Source organism: Xiphias gladius, chromosome 15 (genome assembly GCF_016859285.1).
Source record: "Xiphias gladius isolate SHS-SW01 ecotype Sanya breed wild chromosome 15, ASM1685928v1, whole genome shotgun sequence".
Lineage (NCBI taxonomy): Eukaryota > Metazoa > Chordata > Actinopteri > Istiophoriformes > Xiphiidae > Xiphias > Xiphias gladius.
Window position 1 is genome coordinate 30,523,042 of NC_053414.1, and position 18,346 is coordinate 30,541,387.

General features: G+C 37.9%; 1 protein-coding gene across 1 annotated transcript in view; it reads right to left on the minus strand.

The window, feature by feature from the left end:
* The window catches only part of LOC120799633 (VPS10 domain-containing receptor SorCS1), a 149,774-nt gene that overhangs the window by 74,578 nt on the left and 56,850 nt on the right, over positions 1 to 18,346 (minus strand). The window contains exon 2 of the mRNA XM_040144854.1: positions 8,361 to 8,428. Within this exon, the coding sequence (XP_040000788.1) occupies positions 8,361 to 8,428 (68 nt within the window). The remainder of the gene's footprint in view (positions 1 to 8,360; positions 8,429 to 18,346) is intronic.

The following is an 18,346-nucleotide window of genomic DNA, read 5'->3' on the forward strand; positions in this document are numbered from 1 at the left end:
TTCATAAAGCTGAGAAGAGCTTCAGACTCAGGTGATATTTCTTTGTATGTTCATCACTGTGAGTTTGACATATGACATACTTTGACATTGTAGCATTGTTTTCACATGAGACACATTTGATACATTTTAAGTGTAAAATATTGGTTATAAGGTAAAAAAGAAGGGTTCACAAGTCATCCAAGAGGGGACATCCCTGTGCACATACCTTTTCACTGTGTACAGCCCCAGCCCTTACTTCCAATTAATGCTACTACAGTGATATTTCAGACATTAGTGTGGTTCCAAAAGTATGGGTTTAACCCTTTCGTGTTTCAGCATGACAACGAACAAAGCCAGGTTCATAAAGAAATGGTTTCCACACTTTGGTGTGGAAGAACCTGACTGGCTGGACCTCAACCGCATCCAACACCCTCAGGATGAAATTGAACTATGAGTCAGGCCTTATCACCCCACATCACTGGCAGACCTCACTAATGCTCTGGTGGCCAAATGGGAGAAAATCCTTGTAGCCAGGTTCTAAAATTGTGGAAACCTTTCAAAGAAAAATGCAGGCTGCTATAGTAGCATATTAATACTCATTGATTTGGAATGACATGTTCAACAGTCACATAATTCTTCACAAACTCTTCACCAAATCGTGTGTCAGCAGTTGGCAAAATATATATGAGTTGGATGGCTCACCAACTGAGAAAAAATACAAATACTGTAGAAAGAACTCAAACAAAAGCTGAATCTTCTGTACATACACAAAAATTGCCTTTAGGCAACATTTTTTTCCGTCTACAACCTTATCTGTACGTGACTATGGTGATGTTATTTATATACATGCACCACATCTACACTTTAGACGTTGTGTGTCGGAAAGTTTTGGGATTCACATCAGGAGATGGCTTTAGAATTCACTGTGTGTACAGGTAGTGTATGTTGGCCCCTCTCTGTCAGTTAGAGGATATCTGCACACCTTAGTGTATGTTTACAAACAGACAAACAAACAGATTTTAAAATTTCAGTCTAGTCCATCACTGACTATTCCTGTACCTGCAATGGAAAGATCTGAGCAAACTACAGACCTTTAGGTCTAAGGTTAAGTAGGCCTTTATCCCATAAAGTTGTGTTCAGAGGCCCTTGATTCTTTTCTTTCTTTTTACACTGTTTGTCCTATTTATTTGTATCTTTAATGCATTTTGTGACTTTTATGTTTGTCTAAATGTTACATTTTTCACTGTATTGTCCTATGTACAAAAGCTGCCACTGCAAAAGAGAGTGAACTGCTCTTTGGACCATCCTGTATAAGTAAAGATTGAATGAATGAATAAATATGGGTTTAATGTCTGGGGATCCACATACTTATGGCTAAGTATCACCATCAGTGAAATAAAGTGAACTGTTGTTTTATATTTTTCACTGGAAAACTGTGTGTCCAGTGTACTCCCAGGATGTCACCATTTCCAACACCCAACAGATTGCATCATAAAGCCTGACAGATTACAGGTATAATTGACCAGTTTTATGCATACACAGAGGTTTGTGGTTATTTTGTACCAGTTCCATGCTCATTGACCACTCACTAATGATGAATCATTGTATGAAAATATAAGTTTTCAAAGTCGAGGCCACAGATACAGCACACATATCTGTCCTGTCCATCTTGCTTTAATGAGCTGAAGGGGGTGTCTTTCATACAGATTAAAAGCTGTCGTGGATAACAGATAGTGGTAACAATACTCATTAATCTGCACACAGTAACTAGCTACAAAATGCCTGAAAGAGACTGATTTTATATGGGTGTAGTTTCATGTAGTCACGTAAGTATTTTATTTAATCTGATGTAGAAGTTGTGTTCCAAATGTAGTTTACAGGAAACAGAATGCCTTGGTTCCAAATCACTATGAAATTATTACTTGAGAAGAGTCAGCTCAAGCATCTAATTAAACAGTAAAAACACAAAAGAATTCCAATTCTTTGTGGGTAAATGATCCAAAAATACTTTATCTTAACCAAAAAAAATTCAGAGGAAGTTTGATACGATTATGTTTATATTGATATTGTGTCACATTTCTCTTTATCTCTGCCACATGCCACTTCTTTCCCAACACATGAGTAAATTCTTTGCAGCTTTTGTTTGCTGTACGTTATCATGAGTATTTGCCACAATTCCACATTCAGGTCTACCTCCAGTTTATGCAACCTCCTGGGCTATACTCAGCTCATACCATTCATCTTGGAGCTAGAGTAGTGGGTTTTGTTTACCATGGTTGGCAAGCAGAGGCACTTCATAATTTCTTCATAAAGTCCAGCTTTAAACAATTAAATCAAGACCATATTCAAATGAGTACTGATATATGCAAATGTTGGTAAAGGTGCTAATACGGAATTTGTGTTCAGTTGAAATTTGGCATTTCAGACCACCTCCAAAAGTTTGAACACCTTATTTGAGTTGTTAGGTCTAATTTATTTTGAGTGGCCTGAGGCTCAATCAAGGATCTTTTATAATTTCATATGAAGACAGAGAAAAGGCCCAAAGCATGCAGTGCTTTAAAATGCAGCAAACACGCTGCCGAATGCCTCATGCGACTTCAAATGAATCAATCACTCACGTCAACTGATGTTTTTTTTCTCTCCACTTTCTTTCCATGCAGCTGTTAAATCCATACTATCGTCCTTGTTTGAAGGGTTGTGAGTGTTCTGAGAGCTTCACACAAGTTCACAAACAACCATTAAAATACAGAAATATTCATGGCACCCTGGCAATTTTGTCTCATGTACTGCCCTTTGAGATTTATTACAGGCTGGTTTCAATGGGGAGCAAAAACATTGCCACCGAGTGAACCTTTCCGGGATGAGTCCAGTATCATTTATCAGAAACCACCAACACCTGGGACCATGGGACAATGACATCAGGCTATTGATTGGCTCCTCAGAGGACCCTGTCACAGAATCACTTGATTTAGGGGCAAATGACTTATTTTTAGTGTCACAGAAACTTTCAACGAGAACCAATAAAATACCGCAACCCCGGCAGGTCCCAGGAAGGTGAAAGTTACATTAAATGGAAAATGATAGTTTTTCAAGGACGATGATTCTGAATGACAATTGTCTGCCTTGCTATGTGTTTTGAAAGGCTATTCAGTGATTATGTGTGGATGTAAAATGCAGCTCTGACCACACTGCTGTCATTTATTTGTGGATGTTGGCTCCAGAAGGGCTGTAGGTGAGCCAATACTTCAGACTGTCCACGTTTTGGAATAAAAAAGAGTGAAAAAATGAAACATTGTATGAGCACACAAGAACGATATCATTCACATTACACTAATAGGCTCACTGAGGAAAATGGATTCTGGATATACTAGTAGGAGCATTGAGCTATTCCCTATTACATCTTGAAACACACTATTCACTCACATGCAAACACCCAACCAAAAGCCTAAAACTTCCTTGATTCAACCCCACTTTTCACTCTCTATTAAATGGATTACAATTCTATCTATGGTCACTTATTAGATAGAGTTTCAATTATAATTTCCAGAGTCTACTATATATTGATAACCAGCTACTGCACAGCATTTACATCCTCAGTGGGGAGCTTGATTAATCATGGTTTGGTTGATGAGGGCTGCATGCACCCTGGGATAGTTAACATGAGGTCACTAGCTGAATTAACACGCAGAAAGCACCAGCAGCACTGCTTGAGACACTGGACAAATGTCAGCTGAGCTGAGTGTTCCACGATGAATTCATGGAACCCTCCCCATACTCTAACAGTATATCTTTGGAGTAGCAGGCTAAATCATTCCTTTCCCTCCTTCCCTCTCACATCCGCTAACCCTTTCCATCATGTTCCCGCCTGTCAGGTTTGGTGGCAAACTTCCATTCTTATAGCATCACTAGACAAGAGTTTGGTTAAAAAAAGGAAGGTGGAAGTTTATGAGAGAAGAGCATCCCAAGACCCCTTATGGACAGGTTAGTAGTTCGGTAAAAGCTGTTATATATATGCCGATATGCACACATTCTTTTCAGAAAGTGACAAATAAAACCTTTAACACTTTGTGCCTTATTGATGCATTTTGTCTCAATAAGAGCACTCATTCTTATCATATCATATTCATATATTAAATTTTTGCCCTGCGCATTGCCTTTATTTTCCCTGTTATTTAATTTCCTTTTTTTTTCTTTTTTCACAAAAGGCTACAAATTTAGTGAATTTTTGGATAGACCTTGATATCATTATTATTATAATATTTCTCAGTGAATGTGCTCTGTGTTTTTCCTGTGTTCAGTGAGTGGAGGAGAGCGAGAGCACGTTCGGTCGACCAATCAGCAGCCAGACAGAAACACGAATGAGCTGTGAATGTGTCAGTTATGTTCAGCTTGACTTTATTGCTCTCACACTGATTTGTTTTAAGTCTTGCCTATGTAAATAGTTACGTTATGACATCACAAATAGGCAAATTAGCACATGGACTAAGCTGTTTTACTATAGTGACTTTACGAGCAGGCTTTAGCTACTTTCCATTATGAATAGTTGGAAACACTGGATGTTAACTGTAAGCTAAATAGAAACACAGACAGATCTCAGGGAACTCCAGTTCTTTCTGTTATTTTCCTCCAGTCTTCCTCCTTTTTTCTCTCTGTACATTTCATGTTTTTTGTGACTTTGTATGCAGCTGCCTAAGAATCTAAAATTTGCATCATATTTAGTCTGAGAGAAAACCTTTGAATTCTGCCACTCAAGCTAATGCTTTGTTAGGGCTTGTTGGGTCTGGATCGTTTTGTTGCGTAAAGCTTCTGGACAAGTTTGGGTCTGGTTATTTCCAATCCATTGCATTAGCCTGGCAAGTTAATGGTCAGTAATGGATGAAATGATGCAAAAATATAGACTCAGGTCTTGAATCGGGTTCGGTTCTCAGATCTGGCAGTATCAGTTGGTGCAGCCAGGCTGATTATTTAAGACTGCGGTACAGGCATTGTTCAGGTCTTAGTTTTAGATCAGATCACAAATGACTATAAGCCTGGGTATACAAATAGAGTAATTACTGAGAAAAAAAACCCCATCAAATTATATCAAGGTTTACCAGTGTAAAAATCTTTGCCTTTATATGTACTTTGGCCTAAAGTGATGACAGGCAGGTTGGCAGACTCAAGCAAGCTCACATCATGTCACATGATTTCTAGGTATAAAGATTTCAAGCTGTTACCTCATGCTGCTATTTGGAGTCATAACAGGCAGAGATGCCTAGTTGGACTTCAAACTCTCCCTGAGGAGTGCTGGATTTCTGGCAGACCAATCGGCTATTTTAAATGCAGTTATCTGTTGCTTTGCTGCTCCGTCTATCTTTCTGGCTGTAAATTGCCCACTAACGTTCTGCCCTCTCATTATCCTCTGAGCTCTCTCAAAATGCATATCATCTGTTCACTCAACTGTCTTTCTGTCAATCTTTCTGGTCATCCACATGCACCTTTAACCACCCATCCATAACTAGAAGCTCTGTTTTCTTAACGCATTAGATTTATAATACCACAAGTGAAACGTCATCAGTAGATGCATCATTACGAGGGTAATGTGGTACTATCATCAGAGACACAGAGCACTAGCCTCACTTAAGCCTCTATGAGGCAAATGCAGTCATATAATGGTACATTTACCACAGCTGCGGGTGAGAGCTTAAGCCTTGAGGCAGCCTCCGTGGAAAACCATGCGTTGTTTGCTTCGTGAACCTGCTGCCTTTTTCCTCCATGAAGGACAGAGGAGGAGAGAAACTGGACCTCACGTAAAAGAAGTTCTGCATCAGTCAACTATGTCAAGACTATAAAACTCCACAAGAGTATTTCACTGAAAGCTTCTTAGTTTACTTTAAGACAAATTGACTAAAATTTTGTTAATGTGTTCCAAAATCCTCCAAAAGTTTATGGGTTGTGTGTTATAGTGTAGTTTTTGCAAACAATCTTGTGATGCAATATCAATACAAGTTTTTCAAATAGTAAGTCGTATAAATATAGCCACTGCATTGGTTATGGCAGGAAAGGCAGCAGTTAGCAACAAGTCCAAATACATTTTCTACTACACTCCCTGATTTTATCCCAGTAGCTTCAAATTCCGATATCCCCAAATCCCCAGATTTAATTGCCAAACCTCATGTGATTCACGGAGGCAGTGTGATTATGTTTTTATTTCAATTAGGTTTAGTATTTTAGATTTGAGTTTATTTCCAGTATCAACTTCCAGTTTTATTTTTGTCATCTAATGACTAATTATAGTAACTTAATACAAAACATGAATGAAAGATCAGTGTATTAATTAGTCTAAATGACAGCAATTTTGAATGTGTCAAAAACAGATCTACATTTAGCAAACACACTCATTCACTTTGTTACTGAAAGTGAGATGAAAAGATTGATACCATTCTCATGTGTGTTAGGTGGCAATTAGCCTAGCTTAGCATAAAGACTAGAAGCAGAGGAAAACAGCTTGCTATAGCTAGACTGGTTCTCTCACCAGTTAAAAAATACAAATACAAAGGCTACTAACTAACTCTGATAATTTTACCAATCATGTGGAGGAGAGAAAGATCTACAGAGCCAGCTCTCCATGAGATCCTGGACAATGTTTCAGTTGCCTTAAAGCCTGACCCCCTTATTTATTTACGGGTTAGGGTGTGCAGACACACAAACACAAGGCTAAAGAAACATAATCATCGGTTTTAATGTTGTGGCTGAATGGTGTATTTACACAGTATATATACATACATACACAACATTAAAACCGGTAACTGATTTTAATGTTGTGGTGAATCAGTGTAAACCTATGTATACAGTATGGGTAAGACTCTTTGTAAGATTTTAAATTCATATCCCTAGGACTACTTTATCCATCACAACATCATAACATCTGTAATAAAAAGGATGGCGATACTGAAGCTCACAACGGGTAATGTAAAAAAAAAAACTGAATTCCACAGGTTTGCTTAAGCTTTTTTTCATTGATCCATTTACTGAATTGGGCATTCAAGTGTAATGTGAATACATATGCAACATATAAATACCCAGGCCATCTGGTATTATTGTCCATAACTCTTGATTTTACCTTTATATTACTCCTTACCCTTCTTTAAATTTTAAATACTCTCTCCACACTAACACTTATTGACACCCAGAATCTCATGCAGTGTGGGTATCATCTTGTTTCAACACTTCACTGAACCTACTTGATGCTGATACCAAGTGAAACACTGAAACTCAAGACACCCTGTTTTTACAGCTGCACCACTGCATCAAATGGAAATCAGCTAGATGTCTTATGCATCATTTTATACGTCGCCCTCATAATTTTGCCTGACATATCTGGTATATTTGCAAACTTTGGGATCACCACTAGACTTTTTTTTTACTTTACGTTCTTCTGCTTTTGCACATATTTTCATTCAAAATTCAGTTCAATGCATCAGAGAGCTGCAACTCGGATGTGTTCAAAATGGTTTAGTGGCATTTAATGGGTTGGAAAATCTGATGTCATTCACTGATAACATTTGATTGTGCCAAAGGATACAGAGGTGAAATTAGATTTTGGAAAAATCTGTGACAAAACAGCTATTTGTTTCAATTAGAGAACAAACTATGGCCAGTTATGACATGCAATGCACAAAAACAGTTGTCCTTTCAGCTTGAGAATTGAGTATAAACATCATGTGGCTCTTTTTTTTCATTTAGTTATTCTCTTTCCATCGTTGTTCCTCCCTCTGGCGGCTTTTGCTAGCTAGAGCTGTTCATGTCTGTGGTACTACAACTCACAGGCAACAATAATAATGAAAAATATATTTAATAATAAAAATTACTTTAGCTGATCTTCTTTGGTTAAGACTTTCTTTCTTTGAGACATCAATGGAGCCACATTCCTTCCTAGTAGGTATCTACCAAAATTACATCAGAATCGAGTCAGAAACGAGGCTGACACTCCAAGCAAAGCTACGCTCTGTTCAAGGCTGGTCAACGTAATTTGCTGGATAACACTGCCAGCTCCAGTGGTGTTGATTAGTGACTTTCATGTTAGGGATTTCTGTTGCCCACAGACATTAAAACCAATTGAGGGCAGTTAGCTATTCTGGCTTGTCATTTGAGAGATCTTTCTTTGACTGTTGCCTCTTTTCTGAGCTTTGAATGTTTCTTTAATTTTTATTATGAGATCCTTGTGAGTTTTGGTATTCCTTATACCTAAGAGCAGAGTGGGGAGCAGTACAAACCATAGGATTAAAAACATCACAAACGTATAGAATTAAGTCCATCAATCTCCTCTGACCAATATAATGTGCCAAACTCATACTTCTTGAGGCTTTTCCAGAAAGGTTGTGTAGGGTCGTGTAGCTTACCTCCATAATGAACTCTCAGTCACACTGTTTAGGTTGAAGTCAAATAGTTTGGTCAGCATCAAAATCACCTGCAGAAAGAGACAAGCATTGCAGTCAATACACAGGCCTATTGATTAAATGTCTGGTGAGCAAGCTTATCAATGCAAAATTGACAGGAAGGACAGGAGTCAAACGTTTTTTTGCAGTCATCTCTGAAGTAAACCCTCTAATCTTATCGAGATAAATGGATGGTGGTGCTAATTCTCCAGTCATGTGCCATTAAACCATTGCAAACGAGTTATTAGAAGAGCTCCAATCAAACCTCAAACTGTGGAGCATCTTGAAAATGTAATGGAAATATTGATGTTTATGTAATTTGAGAAAGGTCGTAGTCTCCTAATGGCTCTAGACAGATCTGATATTTTGGTCTACTACTATTTTATGTCTCTTCCAATTTGTTACATTTTCTTTTTATCAATATTTTTCCACCTCACTTAAATGTGCAAACTTTTTCTTTTTTTTTTTTCGATATTTGGACTTTTTTTCATATTTTGGGCGTTTCCATGCCAGTTTCTTTTTTTTTTCATTTCAAAATTGAAAATGCGCTTTAAAAAAATCTTTTTAATATCTGCCTCAAGCTCAATGGACTTGACATCAGCTTCGATTTCATGGTGTGCTATAATCATCACAGAAAAATGTGTTTTTTGATGTGCCGTCGTTGGTGTTCTTTTTCTTTGGGTCAACTTGGGTCGATTTTTGTATCGGGTCTAATTATCTTTTTGGTTCGGCTGGTTTTTAGAAAAATGACACACGTCATGTTTGGGTAAGTTTTCCGCAAGTCATTTTGAACCCATGAAGACATTTACTTTGAAAGTATGTTGACCAGTGAGCTTAGCCAAGCTTAGCCCATTGATGTTTATGGGGTCAAGTAGTCTTTAGACAAAGGAAAAATAAACCTTGTCCAATGCTGAGGGTCTTACAGTGTTAGTTAGACTAGCACTAAAAGTATTTCTTAAAAATCATTGTCAAAAGTGCATACAAAATCCTTAAAGAGTACTCCACCCTTTTTAGCAATGCAGTCTTATAAAATTGTCAGATTCAGGATGAACAGTTTATAAAAAAGGATGCAGAAGAACAAGAGATATCATCTCTTTAAAATACAATTCGACAGCCGACAGTGCAGTCGATGATTGGAGTGTGTCTTGCTAGTAGCCGTTAATGTAGCCTCCAGCCTCAAGCAGTGGTCTGGTAAGCTCACTTCTTTCTAACGCCACAGCCCCAGATTTTTTTTCATTTTCAAACTTATAGTCTTCAGACCCAGCCAATGCTGACTAAACTGACATCACTTGAGGCAGTCCTCACACAACTCCCTCTGGAGCCACAAAAGTCTTTATACAACTTTTTTCACATATGTTCCCATAAAAATATTAGAACACATTTACAGAAATGTATCCAATCAAATGTGATTTTGGATAACCAGCTAAAACCTTCCATCGTATAAAACTGCACCTGACTTCGTTAGCTTGTGGGTTGTGGTAGCAGAGCTACATTATGGAACCTAAACAAGCTCTAACTGCCATTTTACTATATCTCTACCATTTTTTCTTTTATTAAGGTGCCTTGCTTAGTTTTAATTCTGTAACACCAATCACTGTGTAAAATGAGTTGTTAGTGTTTTGAAATGGAGATGTAATTCTGCCCGAATGAAACTCAGTTAATTTCATCACCAGCCATCTACACCCACGCCACAATGTGAACTTCTGAAAGCTGTAACAAGGTGTCTTATATACATACCACTATACATTGCATTGCTTAATGTGATCCTCTCTAATTATTCCAAACTCATTACTTAATCATATCAGATTGATTCTAAACACTCCACTGTAAATATTCCTTGTTCCATTAACACCCTCAAGGTGCACGCGATGAGGGAAAGTGGGCCAGCCAAAGTCTTCAGGGAAAAAGAGAGGCAGAAACATCACATTTTGCTCTGAGCATAAAAAAAGTTAAGCAGCATGGAAACTCACAATCTATTTACTTTGTGACTGGAGGAGTATTTGAAATGGATAAAACTCAGAAGAAGCAAGAAAATCTTCACAGGGAATACTGTGGTTTCAGTTTAATATAGTCTTTTTTTTTTAACAGTTTTGTAGTGTCTTTTCTTCTCTTGCTCATGAGTTATGTTTCATTTTGATAATGCTGAGTGAATATCTTCAGGGATATTTTGTGGTATGGTTATCTGATGACCCCTGTGCAACCCGCAGCACAATGGTTGGGCATTGTGGCGTGGGTGAAGAGGAGATGCTGCCAATGTAGAAACATCTATTCACATAATGTATTGCTTGGGATGTGCTGGTACATCCTTATCACTAATGTTGCTATCAGGAAAACAACTGTATGTACAAAGTCGGCGAGGCACACAGATATTTCCCAGTGCGTGGAATAAAATAAACAACCTCAGTCTATACGATGTATATTTGTTGCCTTTAAGTCATTTGCCATGCTGTGCAGAGCCAATATCCAACTGTTTCCCCTTGGCCTGGCTGCCTTTGATACCTGCAATGTTATTGAGGGAGCAGCCGAGCCACTGTATGACTTGTGTGACTTTGTGAAACAGTTCCATCTGCATGGGGTTCCTGTGAGTACAAGCAGAACAGATGCACCTTGGGTAGTGGAATTACATTGCGAGGTTGGGGCTCCTGTGATCAGGGTTATTAAGTATGCGCTAACATCTGCAGTCCCCAAAACACTGAAAACGTGTGGTGCACTTGGCCGACCCTTGGCTGGCAGGGTTTTGGAGTGTTTTGAGGATGTGTTGTGGAAAATAAACACCAGAGCAACAACTAATAAAAAGACATTGATTCAGGAAGTAGCTGGGCATTTTTCAGTGTGGGGAGAATTAGCCTGGGGAATGAATAACCTTAAATGTCCGGACTAGACTTTTGCATGCTAATGACTGACCAAGTCCATTTAGCTGCCCAGAGGGAAGCTGAATTCACACTCGCACCACGCAGCTTCTCTCTTTCTCTGTATTCCCTCACTTTTCTTTTTCATCATCTCCTTATTTCTTTCTCCCGTCACAGCTACAGCCATTTTCTGTGTGTACGTGAGTATGTTTGCAAGAGGGGTGAAGGTGAGGGTAATCGTGCAATTATGTTTTTAACATTTCTGAGTCACTCTGCTATGTGTGTGTGGCTCAGTGTATTTGTCTGGATATAAGTGAAGGTGAGGGAACAGTTTTGCTTTTACAACTCTGAGTTTCCCCTTATGGCTTGTCTATATGTTTGTGTGTGTATATTTGTAGGTGCATACACTGTGAGAGGTAGCGTTCTGTTTCTAGATTCTGGAGGTATAAACCGTGTGACTTGGCTTCATTAGTTGAAGGGCAGTGTGCGTACAGGCCCTTCTGTCTGCCACATATGGAGACTATGTGGGCAGTCATCAGCGAGTGGCCCTGTCAGATGGGTTCCCACTGGAAAGTGCATATGCTACATCACTGACCATGCCAATTAGGCCTGTGGGCTTCTACTGCAAATCTTATGAGGAGGCCAGGTTCCCCTCCACCAGGGCCAGCAGAGACGGCTGACAGTTTGGAGATGTGCAGATGAGCAGGAAGACATCATAATGAGATAGGACGTAGCTTGTGGTTGTGTTTTACAGTTGGAAAATAGAGATTCAGTGATTAACAGATGCTTTACAACACTACAGTAATATGGTCCACAGTAGATTATACTATACATTGCCTGCCAACATTTGTTAAAATAGTGAGTCAAAAAGTTAGGGTGTGTTTATATGGAGGCTGCATTAACTAAAAGAGAGATGCCATCCCAGATTTACAGTATATGCACCAAACAATGAGCAGAGGCCTGCAGACAGAGATTGATATCCACTGTTGAAACAGTGGCTGTCATTTTGTCAAAAGATGTATGACTTAGAACAGCAGCTTCAGGATCACCAGTCAGGTACCAGGTTAATAAAAAAGTTAAAGCTGCAATCTGAAACTTTCTGATCAAACAACAACAAATAGAGACCATCTTGCGATGGGCTGACACCAACTGGACACCCGGCCATATGTTGATGTTTTGACCCATGGGTACCTAGTAGCTATTACTACATTACTAAAAGAGTACTCAGTGGTCATTACTACATTAGTACTCAGTACTCATGGGTCAGACCACACACATCTTCAAACTCAGCCTTCATTTTGATCTCAACTACACACCTGTAAAGTTTCGGGACTGTATCTTGCACAGTTTTGATGCTATCGTGATGACAAAATCTGTCCACAGACAGACAGACAGACAGACAGACAGACAGACAGACATATACACACCTGCCAAAGTGATTAAAACCACCTCTGTGGTAGGTGGCTCCCAGACCACATTTTGCTATGATCACACACACACACACACACACACACACACACACACACACACACACACACACACACACACACACACACACACACACACACATCCTTGTTTTACTATATTTTGTGGGAACCTGTCATGGAAATAATACATTCCTGTGCCCCTTACCCTAACCTCAACCGTCACAACTGAATACCTAACTCTAACCTACAACTAATTCTACCCTGAACCCGAAAATCAAGTCTTTTTAAACTTCAGCCATTTAAAATTGTTGGTTCCAGCATTTTACTTTACAGAAATGATGATTATGTTCTGCAATGTAATATTTATGTACATGTTATATGATGAAAGGTGAGGGGAAGCACAGAAAATACGAACAGGAAGCTAATGTGTATTTCTCTGCCACAGTTGCATGGATGTGATACAGCTATTTTAAACAATCCATAGAAGAATTGTGGTAAATTCTCCAAGATTCTTGAACAAACCAACCTGCCAAGTACCTTCAAAAGTAGTGTGCAAGTGTACCAAGGAGAACAGGTGCTGTTTAAAAGGCAAAGGGCGGGGGGGGTCCCACCAAACATTGATTTGATTTCGTTTTATTTTTTTTTGTTTGCCGCACTTTGTAGTTATGAAGTTAACCGATAAATAAAAATTATCATTTCATACCTAACATGCTTATTTTTGAAAGCATCCTCACTTTACTTATAGTGGCTGTATACAGAATAAAGTAGCTTTAGAAACATTTCAGACGCCTTTACTTTTCGCAAAGCTTCACTTTATTGTGTTCTAGAGTTATTTTCAATGGATAAAATTGCCATTTTCCCCATTAATTTACACTCAATTACCCACAATGACAAAGTGAAAACATGTTTTTAGAATTTTTTTCAAATTTATATAAAATCAAAAACCGAAATGTCTCATTTACGAATGTATTCAGATCCTTAATTCAATACTTTGGACAAGAGAACCCTCAGAGCTCTAGGGGCGTCTTAAAGCTCATAATTTTGGTTTTCAGTCCTAGTGCTCTCATTCACTCTGTATACACTTGTAGCAGGCAGTACAAGTTCAGAAAAAAAAGTACTGCTCTGCAGTAAACAGCAGACAAACAAAATGATCTACTAGCTGGTGAACATAGTGGATCATTTAGCAGCTAAAGATGCAGATACTTTTTTTCAGGAGTTTGTGAGGACAAGAAAGAATAACACGGAGAATATTGGACTTACAGAAACACAACTTCTAATTAATGCTAATGTTGCTCTGTATCTGCTGGATGTGTAAATAGCCAACTGTCTGCAAAAAACAAAAACAAAAACAAAACGAAAAATAAAAAATAAAATCTTTAACTTTATCTTTTATATTTCATATTTTATTTCAACCCACAGGTTCAACCAGACAAACCAGATCAACATTTCTCACATAGCTGACCCTTTTTTCCAAGCCCCACTGTACAAATGGATATAATAACAATATATTCATTCAAAAATATTTTTTCAGCTTTAAAATAAAGGGGATTACACTTTTATCATCCACAGTTTTTCAAGTTTGTCTCTGACTGCACAACAGCAACACTAACTGCTAAAAGAGGGGCATTAACTGCATGACGCTTTACAGTATTAAGCACCATTACGGAAGGTTTCCAAAGGCTTACTGTATTATTATTCCTGTTTTATCTGCTGTTTCTATACATCCTTAACGCAACTACGAGTTTAGTCAGTTGGACTTCTTGTCTTAAATTCAGGACTTTCTTTGTATTCTTTTTTTTTTTCCCTTTCTCCGACCATAATCATGCCATCAAAATCAGATTGATGCATGGTTGAAAACCTACAGTTTTGACCAATTGAGGAACTTCTACAATACAACAGAAAAGAAAATACTTGGATTTGTCTCAGGAGGTTGTTGGTTTCTAAATGTATAAAAAGAACATGCAGGGTTGTTAGTCATGCAAAGGAAAGACTCAGCTCCGGGTGAGGATCAGGAACAACTGTGTCTGTGCAAAGCTTTGTTTTTTTTTTTAAATATCTCTCCATTATTTTTCTTTAATCAAAAGTATGCCTTTGCTGCTAGCAAACACTGTTATCTCCTGTATTGTTTGATAATTGTCCTTGGATGGAGGAGAAAAAATATCCTCATGGATCAAAATTCCCAAACGTGCATAGACAAACAACAATTACCATTTCCTGGGGTAAAGGAAGCAGAATAAACAAATATGAAATGCAGAGTATTAGCACACATTCTGAAGCTCCCAAAACAGGGAAATGTGCCGGGTTCATGTTCTGCAGGGCATTATGAACTATTTGTTTTTCTCACATCTCATTTTTGTAATCATATGAGACCAGATTTCTCCAGGGGACAGATCTTTTGGCACAGTTTCATTACTGGAGAAAAAAAGAAAATGATCCAAGCACAGACACAGATGCATATCCAGAGGCAAAAAAATAGAGCTCCTTGTCATACAGATGCATTTCATGAAACTGTTTTGCAGTTTATTGTTAATCAATAAATTCATTCTGTAATGAATACTCAGAGAGGTAGAAGGAATGCAATAAACACATATAATGATGTAAACAAGTTTTACCTGCCAACATTTCCAAATACCTCACACTGTCAGGCTCATGGGGATCACTGAATGCCAGAAACGCTCCTCTCTGTGGATTAGCCTGTCACATCTTCCTTTGGAAGATTCAGAACTTGCGCCTATTGCTAATATAAAAGTGAAACATTCCTGGGAAACAGGGGTTTCAGCTACTTGTCACATATCTAAAAATAATATATCTTCATCGGGATCAAAATTAATCAGGGTCTGTCAGGTGCATGTCCCAGGGAGGTTATAGATGCTGTCAAATAGTAATGTTCAGCCAGTATTCTGTGGTCTCATTTAGCCTGATTTCTTTCAGTCTTCATTAGAAAATGCAGAAGATGTAGAAAACTATAATTTAAACATGCCTCCGCAATGTGAAGTTTGTAATGTTATGCCGTCAGTTATTGAAATCTCATTTCTCCTTTTTTTTCATACGATAAAGGAAAACATATACATTTTCTATTTTCGATTCCAATGGAGCAGATTATTTTTTGGATGTGTGATGTTTGCAGAGATGCTCCTAGAATACTGAGGAAGTCTTGAGCTTTTGTGACTACCTGCAGTTTCATGTTTTGGTTGTTTGATCCATGCAGATCTGTCACCTTTGTTTAGTTTGTTTCTTGATGATGATGATGCGGTCTTAGGATTCAAAGCAAGTCTTTCCTTGATCTTTAGCCATGTGTTGCTCCTGATTGGTTGTTAAGCCACTTTGCAACTTGTAGATTTTCTTCTATAGTATCTAAAATGGATTCTGTGTATGAAAATTGTTGCAATTAAGTAGCTGATTTTTCAAGTATGGAGCTGCTAATGCATTTCAAGAAATGAAAGGCTTAAGGAAGACATTAAGGGGATACTTAGTGGTGATAAGCATTAAAAGTATGCAGAGAAAGGATTACATGTACATGATTACACATCATTAGTGTTTTGTGATGTGACACAAAAAAGTGTACTGTTGCATCTTGCCATGAATTATGTACATAAAAAAAATGTGCCAACATACGCATGGAGATGCATTTATATGTATATCTATATGTGTAAGTCCATGTGAAATGTGTCTATATGTATAAGGGGCTATGCAAACCATTAATAATTCTGGGTCTCTCACATATAAACATTCTCCTTTCACATACATACTATACTCACTATACTATACTCACTCTCACATAAATACACTCTACACTCACTTGCATGTATTTTCACTCATGTACAGTACATACATTGTCCATTTAAACATATTTTTACCCTTGTATATTATATCTATACTTTGACTTCCACATATATATGTATACTTTCCTTTCATATATATAAACAAATACAATACAAAGGAAAATGATACATGGCTTGTATGATCACTCATAATTGTGTGTACTTGCCCATATAGTTGCACAGGTCTAGCTTGTGGAAAACTTTCAAAGCTCTAAAGGAGTAATATGCCTGAAAAAATTTATACTTAGGTAATAAATCACTGTTTAGCACTTTGTCAGGGAGAGATAAAACTTGACACAATTAATGGAAAGAATTTCATGGACACTCGTCCTGCTGATAACAGACAGACATTTCTCCAAGTGCATAATGCATTCCCTGCTTTGAATAAAAAGCTGAACAACAACCTTGTTTAACTTCAAAACTGGGTTACTCATCTAGTAAAAGTAAAACGTGTTTGAGAGAAATATCTTCTCTCTATTCTGATCATTTGAACGAGCAAACTGAATATATGAATTTTAATCAGATGTATCAATTTTGCTGATACCCTGGGATGTTTTCCATATGGGGTAACACATAATAACCAAAGATTCATGTGCCATCAACTTTGTGAGAAGTTTGTGAGAACTACTGCCTCGCCTCAGAAACAGATGTATTTGTCCCCCAGATGTAGGATAAAGTAGGATCAGGAGTTTTAATGAAATTAAGAGACAGTACAGGCTGTGGAGAGGCAGCTGCAACCTGGAAAATAAATTCAGAAAATCAGAGAGATTTCTTTCATGTCAACATGAAATCATCATTTTTGCTTACTTTGAAATCTGCATGTACAGTAGATGGATTATGATAAATTGAACGAGAGGAATCTTGCTGCCAGTGTAGATTAATTATACAAATTGGCATTGTCAGGAGTACCACTGGTTGGCTAATTGTTTAATAGGCCTTTAAAGGAATTCAAAATAACATCATCCCCGGCCAATATGCTGAGGTAACAGTGGGAATTTGTCAACTTTCTCAAAGAGAATGAAGGATGATTGATTTTTCTTAATTTCATCCAGTTCAGACGCTTTGAGATTGGGTATCTGTTGCCTAAAGTGATGCTAGATTAAAAGAAGTCCCCTTAGGCCCTGCCTGGAGAGCAAACTGATGGTAACTAACAAGCGTTTATCTTTCTTCCCATCGCTCCCTTTGTTCCTATTATTCAGAATTAAAGATTCCCTATTCTCATCATTTGCATTTGATTAAAGGTGACTAGCTAGATTTTGATGAAAAAAAAGAAGCATTTTCTCAGAGCAGTTCACCTTACTTCTGCTACAGCTTAATCAACACAGACAACGTTGCATAACCGACACTGACCCTCTTTTGTTATTTGCCTACCTCTCTTTCTGTATCATCAAAGCACTGTGTAAATTTCTCTCGCAAATGCCAGCATTATATATGTAATTCTTTGTTGTGGAGTATCTGCATAAGAGAGACTGACAATGTTTAAATTGAAGATAGAAAAGAAGACAGATGATAAAACAAAAGACGAACAGGCTTCTCGGTGGAAAAGTTGAAACGTCTGTTAAGGCAGCCGCATCATACAAGAATGTAAATTGTAATCATAGTAATGAGACAATCAAGTGTCATTCCCCCTGGGAGCCTGAAAGCAGCCTTTTCTGCCACATGTTCATAGACAGATGTATCACTGCCGAAAGTTGTTCGGAGAATGGAATCAGATGACATATGATGTTCACGAAGTAATCTACAGATCACCTTATGTGTGTGATGCATCTGTTGGTTTCAGGAGATTAGTCAATTAATTGGGTCTTAATCGTTTAATCAGGAAGTTTAGTCAGCAATCGTTTAGTCAGAAAGGT